The 27206-nt window shown below is 38.9% G+C and overlaps 1 protein-coding gene across 1 annotated transcript; it reads left to right on the top strand.

Annotated features, from left to right (window-relative positions):
* Positions 1-504: 504 nt before the first annotated feature.
* On the top strand, positions 505-26006 carry DYNC1LI1 (dynein cytoplasmic 1 light intermediate chain 1). The gene is made up of 13 exons (XM_059479985.1): positions 505-702; positions 997-1070; positions 11671-11787; positions 13292-13522; positions 16654-16823; positions 17983-18076; positions 19718-19853; positions 20211-20322; positions 21721-21780; positions 21907-21951; positions 22483-22603; positions 22772-22930; positions 25045-26006. The coding sequence occupies exons 1-13, from the start codon at positions 536-538 to the stop codon at positions 25155-25157; spliced, it is 1599 nt and encodes a 532-aa protein (XP_059335968.1). The 5' UTR covers positions 505-535; the 3' UTR covers positions 25158-26006.
* Positions 26007-27206: the final 1200 nt, after the last annotated feature.

Here is a 27206-nt window from a genome sequence, read left to right as displayed (position 1 = left end):
ATTTAGCACCATCCTTGTATTACCCTAGGAAGCATATAAAAAAAGAGTTGGCACACTTGCTTGCTTCTTCTGGAACTTCCAGCCAAACTTCCAACTTCCGAGATGTTAAGATAATGGTGATGTAACCCATCTTTTCCGAATTCTCAAGCGATACACGTGAGGGAAGACCAAGTGACGAGGCCTCTTGGAGAGGATGACCACCCTGTCCTCCCCAACAGGCACACCTTGCCCCTGAGCCGCACTTACTTCTCTTGCATGCGAGGTGCTTCCTGCAGGGCCGGGGCTGCCCGGGCAACACCTGCCCACGGCAGCACCTCGCACGGGAGAGCGGCGCTGCAGGCAGCCGGGCTGAGCCGCTCGGGGCTGCTCCGGGCGGCTGCGGGAGAGGCTGAGGGGAGCGGCCGGAGCGCCGCTGCCCCCGCCCCGGCCCCGCCCCCCCAACATCCGGGTCCCCGCCGGCGCCGCGGCGCCGCCGCCCGCTCCGCGTCCCGGGGAGGCGGCGGGGCAGGGGAGGGAGGAGGAGGCAGCAGCGAAGATGGCGGCGGCGGTGGGGAGAGCTGGCTCCTTCGGCTCCTCTTCTTCTTCCGGGCTCGGCTCGGCTGCCAGCTTTTCCTCTGCTTCCTCCGCCGCTTCTACGGCCACGGCCAACAACAACAACGCGGAGCTGCGGGCGGGCGATGAGGACGATGGGCAGAACCTCTGGTGAGTGCCCGCCCCGCCCCGCGGACCCGGGCGCGCTGGCCGCCGCCCTCGGGGCGCCTCGGTACCCTGCGGGGGGCGAGGGGAAGGGGCTGGATAATCTCCCCGCCCCCGGTGGCTCTCAGTGCCTCCCAGTCACTGAGTTGGGGGGGGGCACCTCCCCTTGGCAGTGGCAGCTCCTGCCCTGCCCCCCGCCCCTCATGCCGTAGCCCCCCCCCATCCCCAGGAGATGGGCGAGGGTGGGGACCGAGAGGAAGCGGGAGACCCTTCCTAAGCGCTGTCGCCTTTCCGTGCCAGGTCCTGCATCCTCAGCGAGGTGTCCACGCGCTCCCGCTCCAAGCTGCCTTCGGGAAAGAACGTCCTCCTGCTGGGTGAGGAAAGCATCCTGATCCCTGTGCCTTCCCCTCCGCACACTGACTGAGCAAAGCATCCCGATCCTGCCCCCATCCCCGCCGCACACAGGCTGGCTCCTGAGCCCTCTCCTGTGTGCCTGGGGCTTCCCTTGTTCAGCGCCCCGAGGGGAGGGGGGAGTGATGGGTGGCAAGGCGCTATCTTAGCCCTCCTGCTTCCTCCCTTGCATGGGCTTTGCTTCATTTTGGAGATTGTCCACAGATGCTTTAGATACGCCCCTCATCGTAGGTACCTCGCCATAATACCCTACTGTCCTTCCCCCACCGTGGCTCCATAGGCGGGGATGGCTGGGATGGGGAGCTGTTATTGTCTCTGCTCGGGGGGCGTGCGGCTCCCGGGGCCGGCGGTGCCGCTTGCCGGCGCTTGCGGTGTGTCATGCGGACACAAAAACGCTTCCGTGGCCCGAGCGGCATCAATGACGGTGCTGCCTGCGGGCCCGAGGGCGGGGAGGGCCCGGGAGGGCCGGGCGGGCTCTGCCCTGCCCACTCGCACCCAGCGCTGCCGCCCCGGCATCTCCACCCAGGGCCTTAGTCCAGCCTGGCCTCGGCAAGGTGACAGGTACGGAAGGGGACTTTGATAGGGCGGTAATGAGACACCCAGCTGCAATTCATGAAGGAAAATGATACGTCAAAATTAAAAGCTTCGTGGAGGAGAGAGAGAAATGGATGCTCTCAAGTATATGTGTATGAATAATTATTAGTACTATTATTAGTGTGGTGTGATTTTTTGTTATTTTGCTTTGTTTTGCTTTTCCTGAAAGACTGTTAAATACTATTACCAGTAGACAACATAATGAGTCCAGCTGTATGGATTTATAACTAGCTGCTTTTTCTGCTCATTTTGCCAACCTCCCTGTCCTCAGAAAGAACTGTGTTAATATTTGAAAACAGGGTTAAAACTCAGTAAAGATATTCTTGCAGACTGTACACACTATGATTCTGCGTAGTCTTGTGGTTTATATTCTCTTGAGGTTCTTCAAGTTAGGCTTTTATTTTCCCCTCTGTAATCCTAAAGCAATCACTGTGATCCTTTTCTTCCTGTTTTGATAAGCTGAGTGGTTACTTAAAACTGAGAAGGAGAAAGAGAAGACTGTGCAAGGATGATACCATGGTCTTCTGAAGCTCTCACAAGACTTACTACCCTTTAATTTGTTGCTTTGTATGTTATGTAATTAAGTAGGATATTGAGATTGGAAGTTGCAGTGATACTAAACAAAGGAAATATTTCATAACAATTGATAGCATTTTATGTGAAACTTTGAACCTAAATTGGATGATTGTCCTTGCTGAAGTTGGAAGATTCTTCTTCAAGCTGTGATCCTTGTCAAGAAGATTACACTGTTTGTTTTTCCCCTCTGTTCGTAGTCAGGTAATCCTTAGTGCTCAGTAACTGGAGACTTCTTCCTTCAGAGCTAGAAAGGATAGCATAGATTGTTTCCAAATGTTCATTTAGTTTGTGCTGTACAACCTGTTGTATAGAAATTTATTTCTTACCATTTATGTAGAGCTTATAGAATGGCTTAATGTAATTAATACCTTTTTTCCTTTATTTGACTGATGCATTTTTTTGGAAAATGTACAGATTTATAAAAGAAATTCTAATTCTTGCTTAGGAATTGTGTTTTCATGGAAGGCCATGATCCAAGAGGGGTTTTAAACCCCCCAAATGTGGCATGTATTTAGGAAAAAGAATACCAAATCTGAGGACTGGCCAGAGTCCAAAACCATGGGCATGTTTTTCATGAGAATACCTGATCTTTGTTGTTCACTTGCAAGTCATGATGCTTCTCCTGAAGCACACCACATCACAGGAAAAGGAGAGGTCTTATGTATTCAGTATTGGACAGATTCAGTATGTGAAATTCTGTCTATTTGGATTCTTGAACTGTGTTTACAGTTTCTCTGTTATCAAACATTTCCTCTATGTTCAAGCTTTGTTCCTTTAGATAGTTTTGTACTAACTTTTGTTACTAATATAAAGCACTTCCTGGCATGATTATTTTCAGTTTCTTTATACTTCCAGTACTTTTGAGGAAAAGGTGTAAAGCTGACCAGCATCTTGATGGTTTTCAGTCAATTTGTGGCAGGCAAATATTTACTTTATAAACAGTCATATTGGTCAAAACTTGCCACATGAAATATTATTTATAGTAACAAATGAGTGCTTATTTTAAATATAAATTGCATTAAAAAAATCCCTTAAACCTCCAACATCTCATGGCCCCACCCTGAAAAACCAGCTGGTAAACCCCACCATGTAGTGTTCTTTTGTTTGCTAGGACAGGTTTTCTAATTTGCCTACAGCATTTTTATTTTTCAAACAGTGCATGAAGTTGTATGCCTAGTTGTTCTGGGAACCTGTCTGTGTCTGGCATGCTAATTCTGCTATTTCAGTATTTATTTTTAGCTGTGTTAACATCTCAGTTTTAAGAACCTGGAAAGCAGTTGGAGTTATCTAACTAAAAGAGACTGGAATGCCAAATGTTAATCTCTAGATATGGCACATAGTTTTGTGAAGCGAAGGTTAACAAACAATGCTGGTAATTATTTGCTCAAAATCAGCCCAAAATTAGTTGACTTACAGTTTTACTTCTCCAAAGTTGTTCCACTTGCAGACATTTTTTCAATAACTATTATTCTTTAAAGCTTAAACTCTGATTGGCACCAGATGTGGCATGAAAGTTTCTCATCTTTCTGTGGTATGAACAAATAATAAAAGTGCAAGCTTTTCTAAACTTTACTGTAAGTCCTTTATGCTCTGATTCCTAGGTAGTTTTGTCATAGTGGCCATAGCTACCTTGTTTAGCAAACTGTACCAGCAGAAAATGTAAAATGTCCATGCTTTCTTAAGGAAATTGAGTGCTCTCATTGATATTTCTAGCTACTTTTTGTAGATAGCTGAAGCAGTGTTACTGTTGCTCTTGCTTAATTTTTTTTCTCTTTTTTCTTCTTCTCATGGACTGTCTTTTGCTCACTTGTGTAATAAAGGTAGTTGTTCACAGGAGATGGTTTTTGTGATGGGAAAACTGATGCTTATAGCTGGGAGCTCTCCTGTTCATTCCCTTTCTGATATATCAGCGAGTGGGGTAGAGGGGAGCAGCTGACATCTCACCATTGCAGACTGAATGGAATCCACAGTGCTGTAGAATGTGTGGAGGCCTGATTCAGAGACCTGAACTAATAATGTGTCCAATGAATGCTGCATGCATTCAAGCAGCAATGTTCAAAGTCATTCCAGGATGCACAGCACACAGGCTTCCAGCTGGCAAGTGAATTCGATGGTTGTTTTCGATCTGGCTTTGTGTTTCATGCATTCCTCTGTCTCTGAAGCACAGTATATTCTCTGCCTGAAGTTTTAACAATGTCAAGCCATCCAGTGACACTCGTGTGCCTGACTGTGTGTCTGTATTGCACAATCTCTAGTGGGCTTGGGTTTTTATGCATTTGATGATAAAAGCTTTGAGTTTAATGGGCAGTGAGAGTTCAGCTGCCTCATGTCCACATTTTCTCTTTACCTCAGACATCTCACTTCCCAGGGCTAGGGCTGTTTGTTTGAATTGTGGAGCTCTGCTCCTGTCCAGTGGCTGTAAGGATGCTTGGAAAGAATCCACAGCTAATTTTCAGGTACACTTGTGTACCTGGACCATTTTCTGAAATAACAGCCATCCCCTACATATCTTCAACAGCAGGTTTAGCTTGTTGCTTTCTTCTAGTGGACCTGTGGAATATGAAGAACTCAAAAATTAAGTTTTAATACAGCAAATTTTGGTGAGGGTATAAAATCTGCTTACTTAAATTTGTACTCAATACTATAAAAATTAGTTTTTCTTTTATTTTTCCTTTTCAAAAAGCTGACAGCTTCATTGTTATCATTTAATCATTGAAACTGATAAAATACTGCTTGTTCATACTGTCCATATTATTAATTTCAAGTATTTTTCTTCAAATATATTTCAAATATTCCCTAGTGCTGCAGAAGTTAACTCAGAGGGTTTCTTTTTGTCCTCTTCTTGCAACTAATTCACCTTCTGCAGGCAATGAAAGCCTTGCAAATGTAGTCAAATTGTGTTTAGGTCAGCAGAGTTATGCTTCTAAAGTGTCAATTGTTTTGATGGGGCAATGACCTAGATAAAATTCTAATTGCTTGTTTTGTAGCTACATTTTTTTGGAATTAAGTAGTACTTCTTTGTTATGCCCTTCCTGCTATAATACCCTTTCAAAAATCCAGAATTACAAGGATGTTGTGTAGTAGAAGTAACTTAAAACAGCATGGAAAGTTCTGAAATTCTTGAATTGCATTTATTTTAGTTTGTCTCCTTGGTGTCAGAGGTGCTGCTGGGTACTGATCTATCTCAGAAATAGCTCCAAAGGTGAAGAACAGTGAAAGGAACTGTGCTTCTGTGTTCTCCAGGCAGGTTAATAGCAGGAGTACCAATAAAGGTGTCCTGTGGATACTAACATGGGATTATTCTATTTTGGTAGTGAACCTGGATAAAATAACTAGACACTTCCTGCTATGTTAAAGGAGAAGGACTGAGTTAGGAATGGGTGCTGTTCATAGTCACTGCAGAATTCTCTGCAATATTTGCCTTTCTCTGGCTGTGGGTCTCTCCAAGCACAGGTAGCACCATTACTGCTGTACTTGTTTCCACAGTCAGCCCATGTATTCTTGTGGTGCAGGACATGGCTAAAGACTTGCTGGAAGAGTTGGCTGCAATCTGCTTTCTGTCATGTTGAAAGGCTGAAGTGCAATTAAGGAGCTCCTCAGAAAAGTTATTTAATTTTTCAGTGTCACACATATACCAAGTGAATAGTATGTGAGGGGAAAGACTTATCTGGCAGAGTAAAATAAACTTGGAGAAGGAGACAATTTTTATTCAATGAGCAAATGAAAGTTTAGTGATAAGTTATTTGTAAACTTGTTATGGCCTACTTATTGTGAGCTTCCATGTTGGTTTGAGAGATTGTATGCTCTCCTCAGCATCATGAATTTTGTTCTTTAATTCTCTGAAAGCAAACTAAATTTGGCTTACTCTGATTATTTTGGTCTTGTTCTGTAAAAGACTCTCTTCAATTAGTACAGAATGTGTAAACAAGCTTCTTTCACTAATATGCAGCTGTAGAAAAGGCAGTTATTAGCTTGTGACAAGTATTTTATCTTGAAAATAGCTATGGTGCACATGTGTTTGGTTCTAGTAGGAAGAAGATCATTCTGTCTCTACACCACTGTGTTGGGATTCGGGCATTCCACATGGTATGGAACAGAGATTGCTCTGGGATTCTGGGAAGGCATCTTAGCCCCATTCAATAACTCATGTTCAGACTTGATGGCTTTTATTCTATCATACTTAAGCAAGATAGATTTTTTCCAATTAATAAAAATACTCAATATTTTATGCTAAAGATATTGAATGTTCTGAATTTTTCTACCCAGAAGCTGTCTTTTGCATTGTAAAAAGTATAAAGCTGATTCACAAAAGCATGCTTGGGGATGTGGGGTGTGCAGAAGATGTTAATTGGGACCATTACTTCTGGTTTTGTTTGGCGTTGTTTGAACATGATTTTTTTAGAGATGAGTTGTAGAATTCCCATATCAAGCTGAATTTTAATTGATGGATTTAAAATGCAAACACAAAACTTCCTTCAAGGAACCACTAGGATTATAGACTACAAACAAGTAAGGTATCCAGGGTTTTTCAAAGAGCTGTTAAAAAAAAATCACAGTCCTGGACTGAAGAGGGGCATGCTACTAATACTGACGACACAAAAGAAGTCTTCACTTCTTGCTTCTTTGCCTTGACATATTTTAAACACAATGGACACTTTACAATGGAGAAAAAATTTAAACAGACAGTCAAAGCTCATGTCTGTCCTGCAGATAACACATTGATTGTTCTTCCATGTACAGATTTCTTTAAGAAATGTCTAGTTGTAGGACCAGTGAAATTCTACTTCTCTTTTCATTTGCTAAACTGCAAGAAGTGTGGAAGTAGCATGAGTAGTAAATATTATGAATTTGAAAATGTTAATTGAAAGTTTGAGGAAGTTCTGTAATGGAGACCCTAAGTCCTCTCTAATGTAATAGCTTATGGCTGAACAGTTGGTGTAGCAGGGCCTAGATAAATGCTGTTTGCCTGCACTTACAGAAGGAGACTCACTCACCTCTTTGCCCACCCTTCCTGTCTGGGGGCACCATTCTGCTAAATTCTGTATTGTGGCAGAACATTTAGTGATACTTGTTTTTCTGCTCAGCAAAGATGTTTTTTTGCCTGGAGTAGTGAGAAGGGAGGAGGCTGGGAAGGATTTCTGTTGTTACAGTTTCCTATATGTTTGGGGGCAGCAGCAGGAAGGATGTTTTCAAAATCTGTTTTGTGAGCGGAGTAGCACCTTGGACAGAGGAGCTTTCACAACCCCAACCTGGAGCTCCTCAGAGGAATGAAGTAGTGGCAGTGTGTGGATAAAAATGCGACAGCGTTTGTTTAGTTGAGTATAAGACTTTCCATTTTGTTAACAAGACAGTGAAGTACTGTGTGTAAGCAGATTGGTTTGGCTTTGTTTCAACTGCTTCCTAGCCTGACTTCTGTGCAAAATTAAATCTGTTGTTTTTCTTTTACTTGTATTCAGCTTTGCATAGCACCGCTTGCTAGAAACATCACTTCTGTTTCCTCACTGTTGTATTAATGTGTGAGTGCATTTTGGTATAATGGAGAAATCTTGTTCTTTAGTATTTACTCTGCAAAAGGAGGTATTTTTTTGTTATTTGCAAAAGAAGGATGCAAAATCTACCTGATTTTTATTCTACTTTGAAATGCTATATCAGAAATGCTGTGTCAGAAATGTTTTGCTCTGTGAGCTTATATATGGAAGTCAGTTGTTAATTTAATTATCCCACTGTTAAAAATAAAGAAGCTACAGGATTTTCCAAAATTCTGAAATGACGTGGAGGATGATGGTAATTATTCTTGAAGGTGCATAAATCTCTATTTTCTCTATTGCTCCAGTAGCAATTGAAAAAGAATTGTTTCATAATATTTATAGGCAGTGGTGTTTGCACCTAGCGAATATGAAATTTTCCTTTTGTCTGATACTGAGCAGCATTACTTTTTCATATACTGTAGAGGTATCACAAAAAAAAAAGGTAAATGTGTTAAATGTGTTAAGATTTGTAATTTGGAAGGCCATATGTGAGTATATATGTATTGTGGTTGACATTTTTTCTGAACATACATACTTTTGTATATGTCCCAGGCAGCAGTTAATGGTAGCTGTATTGATATGTTGTGCATTATCAATCAAACCTACAACAGCTAATAGACTTAAATTTCCTCACATGTATTACCCTTTCCTCTGAGAGAAGATTCTGTAAATAGTAAAGGCATTACAATAAAATGTTTGAGTTTTGAGAAGTCTTAAAAGTTGGCACTTAGAATTAATTTGATCTCAAGATTTCTAAAAACTACCTAGGAGTTTTAGATAAACACTGGTTTAAGGTTTTCTGGTTTTTATTGTTGCTGAAGAGTAGTTACAAAGCAAAAATCTGCTGCTGCTCTTTCCCACCATAACTGAGTATATTCAAAGTGTGTTGACTTTTCAAGTGTTTTCTATTGAAGACTAGGCTGGGAAAAATAATAACAAGGATACAAATACATTTGCAGTTGTTATGATTTCAAAAGGTATATGCAACATACTGCACATAGAAAGCAGAAGTAGATGAAACCTCAGATCTAACATGTTAGGTTTCACTAATGTGGTGTTGGACTAGCTGACCTTTGGAGGTCCCTTATACCCCAAAGTATTGTTATGACTCTGTTCATAAAACATGAAACAGTTCATCTGTTATGAACTGTTCTCTTGGCCCAGACAGTTCTCTTTGCCTCACCTTTATGATCAATTGTTTGGGTAAAAAGGAGGAAGTCCTTGTGTCATAAGTGATGATCCTGTTTTTATTTCCTCCCAGGTTTTTAAATAATACTGACTCTAATTTGGCTTAAATGTGTCAAGAACTCTGGACCTCCTATGAGGTATGGCACATTTGACTAGGCAGCTATTTTGTACCTTTGCAAGTGGGTCATCCTGTTTGTAAACTAGTTGGTTTATGTATTACTAACTTCAGACTTCACTGATGCATCATTGCAGCTTTCCCTCATGAAAGATGAGTGCCGCTCTCTTCGTGCAGTAACTTGTACAGCACTGTTATGTGTGTCAGTGATCCACCTGCCTGGTCTTGATGTTTTGAAATGTGTGAGTATTTGCTAAGGACAAGAGAACAGACAGGCTACCTCATGAAACAGATTAAATTCAAGTTGTTCTTGGAAGGAACTGATGGAAGGCTGAAATAACTGCTGTGTGTGCATATGTGTCCAGAGGTACTAATTTTACATCAAATCAATTTGTCTTGTGCTGTACTGGTAAAATTTCTTTCAGTGTAGAAGGGAAAATAAAATTCCAGTTCTTACTTTGCCATAAGGTATTAATTTAACAGTATTGAACTCCAGTTTATTTTAGGCATTTGGAAATACGGGTCTGGAGAGGAAATTACATAACACAGAGCCATGACAAGTAAGAGGCTCGTGGGAAGAATATTTCAAGTTTGCCTATATTGCTTAGCTTGAGCACTTTGTACCAATAGTTTTCTAGATATTAGCATCTGTATAAGTATGGTTTAGTTCAGACTGGTTGAATGTATCTTTTATCAGGGGCAGAACCTTTTACAACCACAGGAGTTTCTTAGACATCTTGCAGCTACTTTAAGAACTGGTGTATACACAGAGGAGATAATAAAGCTTCCCAAATTCAAGCAAGTTGAAATCTTCATTGTCACCCGTGTGAATCAAACTCTAGTATGCAAAAGAACTTAGCTGGAAGCTATCTGTTCTGAGAAACTCAGAAAGCTCTTAAGTGCAACCCCTCATTAAAAGGAATAACAAATTTTGATTTGTCTTACCTATTGAGCCTGCTGCTGGCACGCATTAATTGAAGCTACCAATTCAGAAAGGTAAAATAGCTCAATGAATCATACAGACATTGTTGGCAAAGTTAAAGCAGCTTCATAACTTGTCAGAGCAGCAGTGAATAAAGTCTTCTCAGTTATTCATACATGACAATTTCAAGAAGCTTGGATAAGTACAGAGGTGAGGGCAGAGGAAGAATTGTAATTCATCTACGGTGATGAAGCTTGAACTCTCCTATTTTTCATCAGAATTATTTAAAAGATATTTTTGCAAGAGGAAAAGCTTGATGTATGACTAGAAAGTAATACTGCTTTTCAATGGTTATTTAAAACTAGCTGTAATTGTACCTGCTCAGGTACATCTTGATTTAATACAGGAACTCACAAATGAACCCTTAAATTGTGGAAAAGTTAAAGGGATGCAACTTCATTTTTCATTTAACTTGTCTATACTTAACTAGACTTCAAACTTCAGTTCTGATCTTATTTCTCTCTCTCTCTTTCTCAAAATATATTTCATTTAAAATATGTTCATTCCGTTGAGTGACATCTATAAGAGCATGGTCAGTTCTCTTTAAAGGGAAAATGTCATTATGTTTAGCAGTGAAAGTTACTGCCCTTGAATTTTTGTCTTTGTTGTGTGATTAGTAGCATGTGTTTAGACTCTCCCTCTATAGGAGAGACTTGGGAAAAAATGTTCTGTTTGACACAAAATAATAACGTGCTTCTTGGGAACTTGGGATTAACCTTAATTTTATAAGCTGTGAGTTTCAAGAATTCTGTAATGTCCGTTACATACTCATCATTCTGCAAATAAGAGAAAAAACCAAACTGGCAAACCCCTACTTTGTGTCCAAATTCAGCTTGATTACTCTTTTGAACTGGAAAAAAGGCACATGAAGTTTTCCAACTCTGAGAGCTGTGACTATAAATGAAGTTTTTCAAGAAGGGTCTCTGGCAGTAGTTGTGATGTTTACATTGTGCATATGCTGTAAGGTTCAGTGGTTATCCAGGCTCCCTTTGGAGGGGAGAGGAGTGAATGGATCTGGATTGCAAGCTTATCTCTATGCTATACAAACACACACACATGTACTGTAAGGCAGCGGGCTTCCGATTTGTCACTTCTTTTTAAGGTGTCTTGAGATCTGTAACAGAGAAAATATTCAAAGAAACCAGTTCATAAAAGCTGAGGTAACAGATTTGCTTTATTCAGTGTGCTGTTTGAAATGAGAGAGTTCTGAACTGTTAAGAGGAGTTTACTCTGAATTAAACTCTAGAAAAACCTTATTACTAATTTGGTTGTAGCTGAAAGACTGAAATTGTTTGAGGTGCTTAACTGCTCCTTAACATATCCATTTAAAGATGGGTATAAGAGCCTATTTCAGGTTGCACAATTGGTGGTATAAATGAATTTATCAATAAGTAGAAATAGTATTTGAAGCTGAAACATGCACTTAGAACAGATGGATGGTTTGGGCAAAACCGGCTGTGTTTCAAAACTCTAATGAGCTCAGCCACCCTGTTAGGATATGGTTTTCTTCTTGCCCCAGGTGGTTTTTAATATGTAACTGTGATTAAAGACTGAGTGGTATCTTACTTCTGTCTCTCCAGGTGAAGATGGAGCAGGTAAAACTAGCTTAATAGGAAAAATTCAAGGAATAGAGGAGTACAAAAAAGGAAGAGGAATGGAGTATTTGTATTTAAACGTGCATGATGAAGACCGAGATGGTGAGTCTGTATTTGTAACAATATCTTAAACCAGTTTGAAAGCAATGGTTCAGTAGTATGATATTTGAAATGACAGTGGGATGTTTTTTTGTCTTTATAGAATGCAGGAATCCAGCTTATGCCAGAAGTGATTTGTATCATAAGGAATTTAGTCTGTGTAATTTCTCCGGTAGATACCAGGAATGACCACTTAAGTGGTAGAGGAGGAGAGGAACCTGTCAAAAGAAAAAGCTAAAAAGAAAGGACCAGGGAAGCCGACTTAGCTGCAGCATTCTGAATAGATGTGTGTTCCTCAGGCCTAGAGGAGGAGGTGCCCAGGCTTCTATCTTCCATTTCAGTTGCTGTGGCAAGCAGTTATCCTGAACCTGCAGAGAAACCTTTGTCTTGCTGGCACACAATCTGCAAGACTACTGTCATTGGCTGATGGGTAGGAAATTGTGCACAGTGCTAAAGGAGATTTAAAAAACAAACAAGAAAACCCAAAAACTTGAGTGAAGATATGGTTGGAAAGGAAAAAATATGTTTAAGATCCTATTTAATATCCCAGTACCTGGAGTTACAGGATGTTAGTAAGGATATACTGGAAGCTTTGGAGAAAAATGGGAACTCCCACTATAAAAAAATCCCAAACATGTAGAAGGAGAACTAGAAGAAGTTGGTCTTTTTTTTTTTTTTTTTTTTTTTTTTTTTTGAAATCACCTGCTTTACTGACATTCATGTCTGGGTATTGGTCTCAAAGATGGCTTGGAACCAGATTTAAGAAGGTTGGGAGTTTGCTTTAAATGTCTTCCTCAGAACTTCTGTAACAGGTAATAAAAATTTACCTGAAAGGAAATGTAATTAATGAAGCCAACTAATTTTGAATCAACATCTCTTCTTTTACTGTACGAGTGTTTGTGAATTTGTAGTATTGTGGTATTTTTAGGGGGAAAAACACCAATTTGTATGGTGATTGTCCTTTTGCAAATTGGAAGAGTAAACTGTCTGTTAAGTCAAACTCAGTCATTACAATCTTACAGTTCTTCAGATTTTTTGAGTATAGTGAGGTATATTCTATACTCTTAAGAGTTAGCCAAGCATGTCAGATGGAGTTTTTTGAAGGGGAGATGGCAATCCTTGAGAGCTGAGCAGGCCAACAGCTGCAGGAAGATGACTGAATTCACCCACTTTTTCTCTTTGAAGTTGCATGTTGAAGAAAACATTTTTCTACTCAAAAATGGTGAACAACTATTTTGAAAATGTTGGATGCTTTCTCTGGGTCCTCCCTTTCAGATAATGTTTTTAAGATCTTCAGTTCTCAGCCATTAAACATCAGAGTATGAAAAGCAAGGAGCTTGTCTCCCCACAAGCTGCAGATTGCTGTGTCATTATGTGTGTTCAGTGGACTGATAAAACATCATCTGCTTTCTTCTTGTATTTCACATGTCCAAGGAACATTCAGTAGCCATTATGGAGTGATGTGTTTCAAGTAAATCTCATTAAATGTTTTTCCTTTTTTTTGTAGATCAAACAAGATGTAATGTATGGATTTTGGATGGTGACCTGTATCACAAAGGTCTTCTCAAATTTGCAATGGAGGCAAGCTCTCTAAAGGACACTCTAGTTATGTTGGTAGTAGACATGTCTAGACCTTGGACTGCACTGGATTCTTTACAAAAATGGGCAAGTGTTGTAAGAGAACATATTGACAAGTTAAAAATTCCTCCTGAAGAAATGAAAGAAATGGAGCAAAAATGTGAGTATTCTGCAAATACATGGAAATCCATTTAAATATGCTTAATGCTTTCTGCACCATTTAATCTCTCCATTGCAGTCCTTTTCATTCATTAGAAGTGTTATTTAAAATTAGAACTTACCAAGCAAGTTTAGCTTCAGATAAGTCTCAAGTAGCTATGTGAACAATACTAGTACTTCTTTCTAACAAAATAACAATGTAGGGGGGGAAAAATTCAGAATGAACACAGCTGAAATTACAGTCTTGCTTTTTATGTATTTTTCTAGGTAAGATTCACCAAGCAAAAAAAGATTCTAAGCATTCAATTTTTCATTTATTTTTTTAAAGGCAGATCACTACATCAGCTTCTTAACTGTTTCTGTAGTTAGCCAGTTAGAGAATCTGGGACATGTTCTGTGCCTACCAAAAGTGTAAATTTTGAGAGGATTCATGGCAGCATGGCCATGTCTGGGACCTTTCCACTTGAAGAGTTTTATTGTAATTATTATTGATTTTAACAGAGCTATATATTTGTTGCTCTGCCAGTATCTTGTCTTTTTCGTTTTAAACATGCAGAACACAAAGGTCTTGCAGGGTTTCTTAAACTGGCTGACTGAACTTACATTATAGCTCCATATTACTTTTGAGCAACCCTGGTAGTAGAATTTGAGTCTTTCCCATTCATCTCTCAGTGAATTACTACAAGGAAGAGATTTGAGAAAGCTGTGTGTTGAGATCAAATACCATGATTAAACTTTATTTTTAAGTCTGAAGTTGCACTCTGACTGGTACATTCTTAAGCAATGAGTGCTTATGCTAATTTAGAAATGCAGGTTGTAGCTGTGCTGTCATGAAGTGGAATGTAAGGTGACAGTTGTAGATACTCTGGAATGAGGTATGGGAAATATTAGTTGTTTTGTTTGTCTCTTTAAGAGAGAGATTCTTCTAAGGGAAGTATCATCCTCAAGGATTGTATCTTCCACAAGAAGTTGTTTAGGTGGGAGGAGCTGAGCTCTCTTGGATGTGTTTTTTGGTTTGGTTTTGGATGCTACTGCATGTGTATTAAACATCCCCTCAAACACTTTCAGGATAGGATTTTGCTGGATGAAAGTATGGATACAGTATCTGTGTTATCAAAGCTGTATAGCTGTTAGTTTTGCTTCTTTACAGACTGAACAGAATAGAGAAACTACAAAATCCGGAAAATGTAAGCAATGAAATGAGTCAAGAAAAAAATGTTAATCCATTTAGTTTTGTCTGTTTTGGTTTTCTATCATCTGGTCTAATTCTTACAGATATAAGTAATCTGAATATTGGGTATAACAGAGGCCCTGGACACAATCCAGATGTGACTGGAAGCTGGTTTTTGTTTTGATCCTGTTGTGAAGTGACTTCATGCATTGCTAGGCGGGCAGGAGCTTGACACTGCCAAAGGAGGGAGGGAACATTGCTTGCCTGGCTTTTGGCTACGGGATCCCGCTAGATTCCTGTGTCAAGCTCAGTGCTCCTGAGAACTGATTTAACTTGCTACCAGGACTGAAATCTACTGAGGGTTTGTGTGTGTCTTCATTTCTAGCAGCTTAACTCCACTCACTCAAAGACAGACCCTGTGAGGACTAGAACTGATACAGAAAGACATTTGTGGATACATAGCAGCAGTGTGTGAAGGGTTGAAATAGCTCTTCCTCTTCACTGAATTAATCTGTGTTTAATGAAATTGTGTTTCTAAGGAAGACCTGAGGTAGTATTCCACAGTTTTGGAGCTGTGATGTACTAAATTAATCCTCCTTTTTACTGCCTTCCCTACTTACATAAAGATTAGTGTGATACACATTGGGAATTTTAGGGTCCCCTGGAGGATTTATGCAATTATCCCAGGACAGGATATGATTCAGGAAAGACATTGTAGAGTGACTGGCATGTTGTGGTGAGAACTCTGGGTTTCAGATACATTCAGTTAATCAAAGAAGCTTTTTGGAGCAGACTTGAATTAGCAGCATTTCCTAAATTAGTGTTGACAGTTTGAGAGGATAACCTGTGCATGTGCTTTTTGTTATTGTGAACTCCAAGATCCGCAGAAAAATGGAATAATCTTGGCCTAATATAATTTTTCCTCTTTGGGGCATTGAAATAAGTTTTACTCTGTCAATTGCACAGGTGCTTTTCTAGGAATGAACTCAGAGGGCTTCAGTCAGTTTAGTGACAGTAGCAGTGGATTAACACAGAAGTGAGGATGTTCTGCTGTAGTTCACTGGCCCTGTGCACAATGCAGCTGAGCTGCCTTGCTGCCTGGCTTCTTGTGCTGCATCAGGATGTGCTACTTGTGGAATAGTAGGCAGTGCTTCGGTTTGGTTTGGTAGAGCCTTGTTTCTGCTGTGTGGAACAGGACATGTGATGTGAAAAATGAAGGCATTTTATGCCTCACATGGCATCCCTGATGTAGGAATAGTAAGTGACTGTGTAATTTGAGGCTTGGGCGTGTGCAGCAGAACATGACAAGGATTTGCAACAAGAATTAGGACAGAGGAAAGTTAGAGTGTAACTTACCCTACTTGCTACATTTTAAAGTTATATCTGACATTTTAAAGCATATCAAATGTTTAATATGCTATTTAGTAATTATAAAGCTAGTTAAAACCAGTGTTTATGTATTCTATTATTTTTTGTTTATACTACTGTTGAGTCACTGTACAGAGAGTGAAGTGTGGACAAAGGGTCTGTAAGTAAAACCTGGTATACAGTAGTAACTAAGCAGTTTGTGTGAGGCTTAATTCTGGTTTTTTCTGACAAACTGTTCCATTAACATTGCCATAAGAATGGAAGGAAACTTATGTCCTTTAGGAAGCAGATCAAACAGTAATCCTTAGTAGCAACTGCCTAGTGGTTTCACAATGATAAAAAAATATGCTTTCATGTTGTCCTTATGGACAGTTTTATCTGATCATGTTCTTCTGGCTGCTAATCCAGCAGATCTCAGACTTGCTAGTTCTCCCTTGTGCTGCACAGAGCCAGCAGCTAGCCAGGATTAGGTGCATGCTCTGTTTTTTCAACACCAAGATGCGGAAGTACAGTGCTAGAGATCAATGGCAGTGGAAATCATTGTTGAAATAATAAAGCAGCTGATGTTTTAATGTAACTTTTTTTACTTTCAGTGGTAAGAGACTTCCAGGAGTATATAGAACCAGGCGAGGATTTTCCAGCTTCTCCACAGAGAAGAAATACTTCATTACAGGAAGACAAAGATGACAGTGTGATTTTACCCCTGGGTGCAGATACACTAACATGTAACTTAGGCATTCCAGTAGTAGTAGTTTGTACAAAGGTTTGTTTCATGTTTTAGGTTTTTGCATATTTTATTGAAGTAATTCTGTCAATTGTGGATTGGGGTGGGAAGCACACAGTTATTAAGTTATTCTGAATACCTCACTTAAGAACTCCTTAAAAGTGTTTAATACTGAAGTGGTTATCTTCTGGAACCCATTATTTAATGTTATTTTGGAAGTAGCTTTTCCTTTAGTTCCACCAGTTTTTAAGGAATTGAGAAATACCTCAGACCTGGTTTTGCTCACAAAAATGAGGTAGTCAGTAAGCAACTAGACTTCCCCTTGATTTCCAGAGTCCTCCATATTCTGAAAATAGTGGGTTTGCTTAATATTTTTGATATTTTTCTGAAGATAAATTTCTTTGAGAATTGTAGTTAGTGAAGCAGTTCACTTTTAACTGTTCTCAGTTCTTAGGGTGTTCATGTGATCTGTTTTGGTTTGTTAGATATGTAACCATATTAAAGAAAACAATGGTGTGGTTCTCCTGTGGCTATTTTTTTATATAGTTTTGTTGGTTTTTTCCCCCCAGCTCCTCAGTTCTCACTGGCATTAAGCATACTGCTTCTGCAGCCTCTGCTGGCCCCCAGGGAAGGCATAAACCTTTTGATGCATATGCTGTTCCCTCTCTGGAAGGCTAACCCTCTCATTTGAACAGCATTTTTTTCTCACCTGCTAGTTTCCTTCTATTTTTTTCTCCACCTGCCCCCACACCTTTTTTCTTTTTCTGCTTCCATATTCTTTGCTTTTGCCTCCTTTTGCCTTTGGAAAGAGCTAGTTAGTAACCAGATTAAATCCACTGTCTTTTAATGCCACAGTGTGTAAAAAACATTGGGTAAAAAATGGTGATATCATTTAGTGGTAAGTTTTCAACAGAGATTTTGAGTGGGGAATGCATTGGAGTGGGGAGGGAGAGTAAATGAAAAGTTCCAGTCACTTGAACTCTCAAGTTATGCTGACTCCATATACATCCAGTTATGTATTATCAAAACCAAAAAGGTTCAATTGTGCTTCTGAACTCTCTTAGCAGGTTTTTGTTTTCCTGTGCACTACCCCACCCCACTCCATCTCCCTTTCCCCTTGTGAACTGGATGTGTAGCAGCACTGCTATTTTAGCAGATGACTGGAAGCAGTGTATTAATTTTGTGTTTATTTTGACAGTGTGATGCCATCAGTGTTCTGGAAAAAGAGCATGACTACAGAGATGAACACTTCGACTTCATTCAGTCACATATCAGACGGTTTTGCTTACAATGTATCCTTTTACACATCACAAAGATGATATAATTACTCATGTCAACATTTAGATTAATTATGACAAGCTTAAAAGAATATTTGTGTCTGTACCAAAGTAGGATGCAGCTCTTTTACTGTAGCTTGCAGTCTGCTTCAGCTACCCCTATGGGCAACATTGAATTAAATTTTTTTGTTTTCTTGTATTTTTTTTTAAACAGCTGCTACAGTTTCTAGTATGTCCCCTTACCATGAATTGCCTTATTGCCTCCATTTCCACATTTAGAAAATCAGTTCTCAGAACAGCACATCTTAGCTGACAAGCTCTCTAAAATAACAACAAGATAATTCATTTAAGTATGATCTTGCTCCAGATGCACATAAGGCATATTATTAATTTTGTCCCAAATATGAAGTCTCCTCCAGTTCAGTAATTCTACAGGATGAGGTTAGGATGGAAGGAAAGAAGTGTGAATTGCTCTAGGCAAAGTCCACTGTATTGGTACAGAGACAATGCACAGAAGCTGTTGCTGTGCTATTATTATATTTAAACGTAATTTTTTTAGAAGAAGGGTATAAAATACTGTCTAGTGTTGTTTAGTCAGACAGACATGCTGAGATCTAGATTTTAGATGCCACTAACATGCCTACATTGTGTCATCATTTGTGCTGTGGTGAAGGGAAGTTTAAATTATATTGGAGGGACAGCAGGTGATGAATAGAAAAATTAGTTCAAGAGCTAGAAATTTCAGTTAAAATGGCACTTCCTTCAAAGGGCTTCCAAGACCTAATTTTTCAAGATGGAATTATGTAGTAACTCTTGTGTGTGGCAGAAGAATATAAAATAGTAGGGATTAGCCTCCATGATTGCATATGCCCTGTACAACTGGAAATTCCATTCTAAATTTCACAGAATAGGAGTCAGACTGCATTATGTAAGTTTCTTCTAGGATTTGAATTGCAGGCATGTAGAAATAAATTAGGCAATTTGGTATTTTTACAATCCCAAAGAAAAAAATTCTCTTTTATTAATCCTGTGCATATAATGTGTTAATTTGATACCAAACTCTGCTAGAATACTAAGCACTCTCTTGGTCTCTTAGTAACTGAAACATAGTAAACTCGTATGCCTTCATTTCCTGTAAAAGCAGATCACTGTATATGTAAGAGTTTGTTCCCCTAATTAAAAAATCCCAGATGGGAAAGTGGACGGTCTTTGGCGTTTTTGAAGCTGCTAGTGTTAGTGCTGCAGTGATTGCAGGGTGGGATAATGAGAACATATAAGGATGTGGCATGAGAATTTTTGTTCACTAAAAGCAGAAGACTGTTTTAAAGGCATTGTATTGAAACCATTGGTACTGGGGGGCTTTGAAAGTGAGAAGAGCCTTAATTTTACTTGAAAATCAGTTCAAGTAAAGTTCAGTTTTACTGAAAACCAGTTGAGCTGGCCTAAAACAAATGCAGAAAAAAGAAACATTGATTTAAATTACTTAATAGCTTATTTCAGAATGAAATGTTGCAAGTTACTTGACCTGTTTTGCTTTGGTTTTGTATTCCCTTTCAAAATTCTGCAAAGTAGCTGACTCTTTTTTGATAGTTTAAAGGTTACTTCATTTTCTTTTACTAGCCACTAAACTGAGTTTTCTTTAACATGTTTATTCAGATGGGGCAGCACTTATTTACACTTCAGTAAAAGAAAACAAAAACATTGATTTAGTGTATAAATATATAGTCCAGAAGTTGTACGGATTTCCTTTCAATGTTCCAGCTGTTGTTGTGGAAAAAGATGCTGTATTTATGTAAGTTACCTGCACTGTTATGTGTGTGTGTTTACAAAATGTACCTGTGCAATACTTTAAAGCAGCATTTAGAGCCTTTTTTTGGTTTATGCTTTTTGAAGTTCCATGGAATTTGGTGAGGGCCAGTGGATGAAGATTACAAACACTCACTGCTCCAAAGGGAAATGTTAAGCCCAGTGATTTTTTCTGCTATGTTGAACTAGTTTCTACTTGTTCATACTGATCAATAACCAGCTTGCATAGGAGAATGGGCACTGTGACAGCTTTGCTGGCTCTCAGCTGGGTGCAGTTCAGGAGTGCATGCAAGAATAACCTGAAGTAGCAATAGAATTTTAAGCCAAATAATTATTTCTCTAGTCCTGCAGGTTGGGATAATGACAAGAAGATAGGAATATTGCATGAGAACTTCCAGACACTAAAAGCAGATGACAATTTTGAAGATATCATAACAAAACCACCAGTCAGAAAGGTACACTGAGATGTCTTTGCATTTAACTGCTTTGCTATTTATTTGTCTGCAGGTTTTTTCTCTTTCATTGATGCTATGCTTCCATTTTATCAAAAGTGTCATGTACCACAGGGTGGTGTTCTTATTTTGTTCTTAAAGTTGCTCTTTAGTTAACTAAAAAGATCATTATGTGTTTTGTTCTGTATAGCTCTTCTTCAGCTTACACCTTTTTTTCTTCCACTGTTACATTATTCAAGACTACAAATACACTTGTTTTGCTTTTAAGGCATATTTGGTATTGAAAAGCCTAAACATGATTTATCAGTTTCTCAGTTTTTGGTTTTTTTTTTAAGAACATTTCATTTTTCTCAGAGTTGTTTATCATTTCATACTTTCTCTTTCTTTTGGAGTATTTAAAATAAGAAAGCTTGAGACAGTGTAAAATAAAAAATAAACATGTGCAAACAGCTTCTGCATATATTCAGTGTATTTTCCAATGTGCTATCTAACAAAAGCCTTGACAGAACAACCTGTAAACATATGTGAGGTTGTTGAACAAAATTCCTGCAGCAGTGGAGTCCCATGCACTCGGAGGTTATTGAAGGCAAATATTTCTATAACTTTTTTCTAACAAAGTTAAGACTTTGTGACTGATCTTATTTTCAAGTGAGAATTATTTTAATGGAGAAAACTAATACTGTGTCCTTTCTGAAATCTTTAGGGAAAATATCAAGGCATTTTAAATAGGTATCCAAGGAAAATATAACTGATAATATTTCCTCTTGCACAGTTATAAACTTCAGGCCTGGATTATAAACTTTGATACTAATATTTGCCATGCTTGCTTGGGCAAAAATTTTGATGAGCTTATTTGGAAGGGGAGTGCTTGCAATTTGATGCATAGAACTGGGATCTGAGATGTCTGTGTCCAGTTCCTGCACCAATGTGATGCAACACAGGTGAAGAGTCATGTGTGCCATAGTTACCTATAAAGTAATACTGAAATGAGGCCTCAATAAATTGCCAGAGACGGGGGCATGATGCAGAGTGTGTGCATCCATGAACATTTCTGACAGATCCTGAGACTCCTGAATGGGCCTTATAACCATTTACTTAATTCCTCTTTACTGAACAATTAAATGAACTTTTTAGTAGGTCTTTCTACAAATGTATCTACAGCTTTATGCCTAACAGGTCAAAGGAGTTAATGATAATTGTATTTCACTTCTAATTAACTTGGCCTAAATGAAATCATGAGACAGCAGTCTTAAATATGAAAAACGTGATATGCAGCAATCAGAGTATTTTAGACATGTACTTCATTATTGAATGTTTTGGTCATATTCACCAGCAGATAAAAAACCCTATTTTTTTTTACTTTCTTTTAGTCAAATTTATGGTCATGTTTTTGTATTGCAGTTTGTTCATGAAAAAGAAATTGTGGCAGAGGATGACCAAGTGTTTCTTATGAAGCAGCAGGTAATTTTCTATCTATAAAACAAGCAACAAGAGTTTCATTTAACAACATTCCCAATATAAATTTGGGGTTGCATTCTTAGTCACTGTAATATCTAACACTTCATGTGTATGTTTGTTCTTTTTCAGTCACAGTTGGCTAAACAACCACCTACTGCTGCAGGAAGGCCAGTGGTTAGTAACAAAAATTTTAAATATCATCACATGAAAATCATTAACTTTTATATATTTAGAGGGTTGCTTTTATCTGCACTGTCAAATATTGTTTGAACCAACTGTTTTTAACTACACAGTATTTAAAGACTCTATGAAATAGTGCTCTCAAATTATGACACTCCACAGTGAGTCACGACAACTTGTATTGACAGCAATGGCTGAAGGTCCTGGCTTTCCTTTCTGTATGTTAGAAGGCATTTATGGCCAGAGGCATTTTCAGGTTTCTCATGGGGATAAAATTAAAGTCTTCTCTTGTGCTTTAGTTACACCAAAGTTAATAGTTTTAACAATGTTCTACAAGTGTGAAAAATCTTGTACACAATCAGCAAAATGTAATCCTTTCTCGTTTCAATTGCATGAGATACTACATTTAAAATACAAAAGCTTAGGAGCTGTGAGAAATAACAAAATGCTTCATTTAATCTATTCTTACACTTCAGATTTGTTCTGTTGGTTTTTTTTTTTGTTTTGTTTTCTTTTTCTTAATAGGATGCCTCACCAAGAGTTCCTGGTGGATCTCCTAGGACACCAAATAGATCTGTAACATCGAATGTTGCCAGTGTTACACCTATCCCCACTGGGTCAAAAAAGATTGATCCCAATATGAAAGGTACTTTTTCTTGTGAGGGCACACATGCAGCTGGAGAAGCAAAATAATTGCTTTGCCTGCTTGCTTTAATGTGCTTATTTAGATTTATTAACACATTAAATAAGTATTTACTTAGAAAATCTGTGTTGGTTTTGTGTTGTGGTTTTTCTTTCCTTCTTCCCCTTGTAGCTGGAGCTACATCTGAAGGAGTCCTGGCTAACTTCTTCAATAGTCTCCTGAGCAAGAAAACTGGTTCTCCTGGTGGCCCTGGTGGTGTTGGTGGCAGTCCAGGGGGAGGTGGGACTGGAGGTGCTGGCAGCAACTTACCACCATCAGCAAAAAAGTCAGGTATGATTAATGACATTAAAGATTGACTCAATCTAAATTGAGTGATGGATTGTTCCTGTTAGTTTTGTTTATCAAAAGTATGAATACTATTATATTTAACTGAATGTTTTTATATATATATATATAAAAACATTCAGTTAAAAAAAAAGCACTTTAGTATTGCCTTTTTGTGGCTTTCAGAGGATCAAAGAAACAATCTTCATGTAGTTGTTTAAGCATGAATCGTGTCTACATGAGTTCCTTGTTTTTTCCCTTTGTTTCCACCATTCCAATGAAATGGCTTATGCCATATGCCTCTTCTAGTCTTAATTATATAGGTTTTCTAGTCTTAATTAAATAGGTTAGGACTGTATTTCAAGCTGATTCTTTTTGACAATACTGCCAGTATTAAAATAGCTTTAAATTTTCTTTCACTAGAGTTCTAGCTCTGATGTGATGAGCACTTTGAGTTTGGTGACGGCCTGTAAAAATACTTAATGTTTTCTTTTGACAGCTGTTTATATATGAAGCAATTCATAATTACTATTAATCTAGAAAGTTTAATAGTGACAGTGCTAAAGCTAGATGCAGGACTATACTGGCATTTCTTGCTATTCCAATTTAAAATGTTTCTGTATTATTTAAGATCATGTGTCCACAGACACCTTCCTTCCTGCACTTAGGGGAGAATGCTGGTCTTTCATTGGTACTTCACACTTCCCACTAACACTTTGTGTAGATTAACCCTGTTTTTTTTTTTAGCCTGTGCACACTTCCCTTCTCTAAGTGCAGAACTCAGTGGGCTAAGCAAAGTTTGAGTGCTTCCTAATGTGCTGTAGGCAAAGTCAGCAGTGCCAGTTTGAACAGCATATGGAGATTGTTCAAACAAATGCAGCTGACGCAATATGAGGCACAGAGAGCACCCACTGAAAAATCCTGTGGGGAGTGGCTGGCAGCAGGTTTGGATGATGCCAAGCAAACAGAGGCAGTACTCCAGAAAAGTGTTCTGTCTGGGGTTGTGGCAGAAACTTTAAGGACAAAATTTAATTATTAAGGAGCAAAACAGTTCTCAGATATTTCCTGCTATGCAACTAATGAAGGGTTAGGGTTATAGCCAGTTTAGCATCAGAAAGGACTGTGTTTTCAAGGAATTACTATAAATACAAACAAACATGGCTTAAATGTGGCCTTTTCACCTTCCTCAATGTTTGCTGTCTGTATTTAGTGATATTTGTGTCACTCACTCTTCAAATCTGAAAACTGTCTGTTAAGACAGCAGTTTGGGATTTGAGAATTACCTTTTCCTCAGCAGCAATTTTGGGAAATTTCTTCTGCTTAGTAGTTGGAATGTTAGCTGTTTTGATTCTAATACAGTATTCTTTTGTTAAATGATTTGAAGAGCAGCAAAGTACATCTGGCCAAAATTATCTTTATGGATAGTTCATGTTAATTTGCATCTTCAGAAAGGATGCTGGAATGCTGCTACAACTGCACATGTGTCAGAACATTCTTTTACTGATGCTGTGCACTCTTGTCAGTGTTGGAGTCCTAATCCTGCACTGCCTTTTCCCATGCTCCTCCATTCTTGCTATAGAACATAGTGGGCTAGAAGCCTAGACTAAAGAGTAGGAACTAAAAAGGTGGGGGGAAATGGTGTGTTTTGAGCTTAAATTAGGTTAGAGTGTGGCTGCACAAATGTTTGTTCCAGTTCAAGTTAGGGAGGAGATAAGTGGGTGAGGAGAGAAAGGGATTTGTCATCTGCAGGTCTGTGTGCATGCATGAGCAGTGGTGTCAGGTTTATGCTGATCAAGTACACAAAACTGGCTTTGCTGGGCTTGGTGAAACCACTGATTTTTACTATTTCAAATTCAAATTATACAGAAAATTGTGTAGAAGCAGTCATAACTGCTAGTCTTAACAGTATTTATTATTTTATACTTTAACTCTTCAGAAATATGAAAGGATGTGACTTTCTCTCTACTGTTTCCTTTCTGTTTCTTTTGGGTTTTGGCCTTATACCTTAGTTGTGCACCTAAAGCATGCAGTAACAATTACTGGGGTTTGTCTGATTTGAGAATTGAAGATACCATAGGCTTTTCATAAACATGACTGAATGATACACATTTATTTTGTAGGTCAGAAGCCAGTTTTAACAGATGTTCAGGCAGAATTGGACAGAATTTCACGAAAACCTGAAATGGTCTCTCCTACATCATCTACATCTCCCACAGAAGGTGAAGCATCTTGAAGACACCAAATAAAACCAATTGTTCAGTTTTCTGGGATAATTCAAACTTGCCTCTGCCTCTTCCTTCAGTGACTGGAACTAAAGAACTGAAATATCTTTCAGAACACAAACCATTGATGTCTGTCTTTCTTTTATATGTGTTGCCCAACTTTACAAAAGGGAGCTGTACAGATGGAAAACAGTTATCACATTGTGTAGAAGCACTGCTCACAGTGCAAAACCAGTACATTAATTTTTTTTCTGGGTTTTGTTGAAAAGTCAGTGTAATTCTGTAAAATTGCAAGTATGTCCACTTAAGTGATAGGGGTTGTTTAGAGCAAGAAAACTGATACACACCACGGGCACTTAATTTATATTGATTTCCCAGTCTGTTAGGTAAGTTTAATACTATCTTAAATAGATTTAACCTCTACATGAGAGAACGACTGCTCGTTTTTCAAAGAGAAAAATAATTGCACAAATCTATAATAGCAACAAACTCCAGTTATACTTAAACACTTAATTGGGAATATGGTTAAAAAAATCTGTTTCATCTCCACTGAAATTTACACTGCATTCAAAAACCCATGCAAAAATTCATTCCGGGTATAAGACTAAATTAGTGGCCAGGTTTGGGGTTTTTTTTTCTTTTGTTTATTACTCTTTGATTAATTGCAGACACTGAATAAAAGATGTATAAAGAAAAAGCAGAGGTTAAATGTACAGAATATCAGTATCGAGATTTGTCTATATATATATGGCTCAGCCTTAATGTCCCCCACTATGTTTCCCACACTACTTACGGTTTAAAATTGGTCATCAAAACTGTAATCAGTTAATAAAGTATTCTCTGCATTCAAATTTAAATAACTTTCATTGGAGCCATGGTGTTCTTGTTTGTTTACAGTTACATCTAAGGATGTGGTGCAAAACATCTTCAAACATGCTTTTATATTTTCACCTCTCAGTTAATAACATCAGTGGCAAATATTTAAACTTCCTTAAAACATTGTTTCTGGAAGGAAGGAGATAAATCTGCAGTGTTTGTTCCTAGGAGCGAAACTAGCTTATCTGACTTGGGTGGTTTGTGCTGCAGTGTTTTCAGAGCACACATTAGACTAAGGATCCTGCTGCTGGCTGCAGTGTGTTGTCTAAGTAGTAGTTGACCAAGGTTAGGACTTGACTTAAGCTTCCAGTACACAAATGTTGAACATTGCTCTTTCCTCTGTGAAATTTGTGGTTATTTTCTGCTTACAGCCTCAGACTAGGAAATGTAAAAGATATATCCTGAACAAATGATTGCCAAGACATTTTAATGAGCTCAGATTTTCTAGTTTGTTTTTTTTTTTTTTAATCAGTCTTAATTTCTCTGATTTGTTAGAAATCTCTCTATTTTGAATATGGTGGTACTCTTCTTCCCCAGTTCCTGCATTCTGTAGTGGTTCTGGTGAATTCACAGAATGGGTCAGGTTGGGAGGGACCACAGTGGGGTCACCTTGTCCAACCTCCCTGCTCCAGCAGGGCCATCCAGAGCACATGGCACGGGATCATGTCCAGGCAGTTCTTGAATATCTCCAGTGAGGGAGACTCCATAGTGTCTCAGGGCAACCTGTTCCAGTGCATAGTCACTTTCACAGTAAGCTGTTCTTCCTCACATTCCAGCAGAGCTTCTGTGCATCACTCTCTGGCTGTTGCCTCTTGTCCTATTGCTGGGCACCACCAAGAAGAGCCTGGCTCCATCCTCTTGGCACCCTCCCTTTGGATACTGGCAGGCATTGATGAGGTCCCCTCTCAGTCATCTCCTCTGGAGGCTGAACAGGCCCAGCTCCCTCAGCCTTTCCTTGTGAGAGAGATCCTCCCTTCCTTTAATCGTCTTTGTTCTCCTCCATGGGACCTGATCAGGGCTCCTGGGGAGCCCAAAACTGGACACAGCACTTCAAGTGTGGCCTCCCTAGGGCTGAGTAGAGGGACAGGATCACGTCCCTTGACCTGAGTTACCTCCATATTTTCAAAATACCTAAATTTATTTAAGAGCAACATTTATCTAGTTATGCACTTAACTCCCTCAAG

Source organism: Ammospiza nelsoni, chromosome 1 (genome assembly GCF_027579445.1).
Source record: "Ammospiza nelsoni isolate bAmmNel1 chromosome 1, bAmmNel1.pri, whole genome shotgun sequence".
In the NCBI taxonomy this organism is placed as follows: domain Eukaryota; kingdom Metazoa; phylum Chordata; class Aves; order Passeriformes; family Passerellidae; genus Ammospiza; species Ammospiza nelsoni.
Note: the sequence above shows the minus strand (reverse complement) of the source record. Positions and strands in the feature narration are given on the sequence as shown.

Bases quoted from the DNA above. Each gene is read 5' to 3' on its own strand.
- DYNC1LI1 (XM_059479985.1), top strand. From the start codon at position 536: ATGGCGGCGGCGGTGGGGAGAGCTGGCTCCTTCGGCTCCTCTTCTTCT. The intron at 11,788-13,291 runs GTGAGTCTGTAT...TTTTTTTTGTAG, and splicing joins GCATGATGAAGACCGAGATG to ATCAAACAAGATGTAATGTA. The intron at 21,781-21,906 runs GTAATTTTCTAT...GTTCTTTTTCAG, and splicing joins TGTTTCTTATGAAGCAGCAG to TCACAGTTGGCTAAACAACC.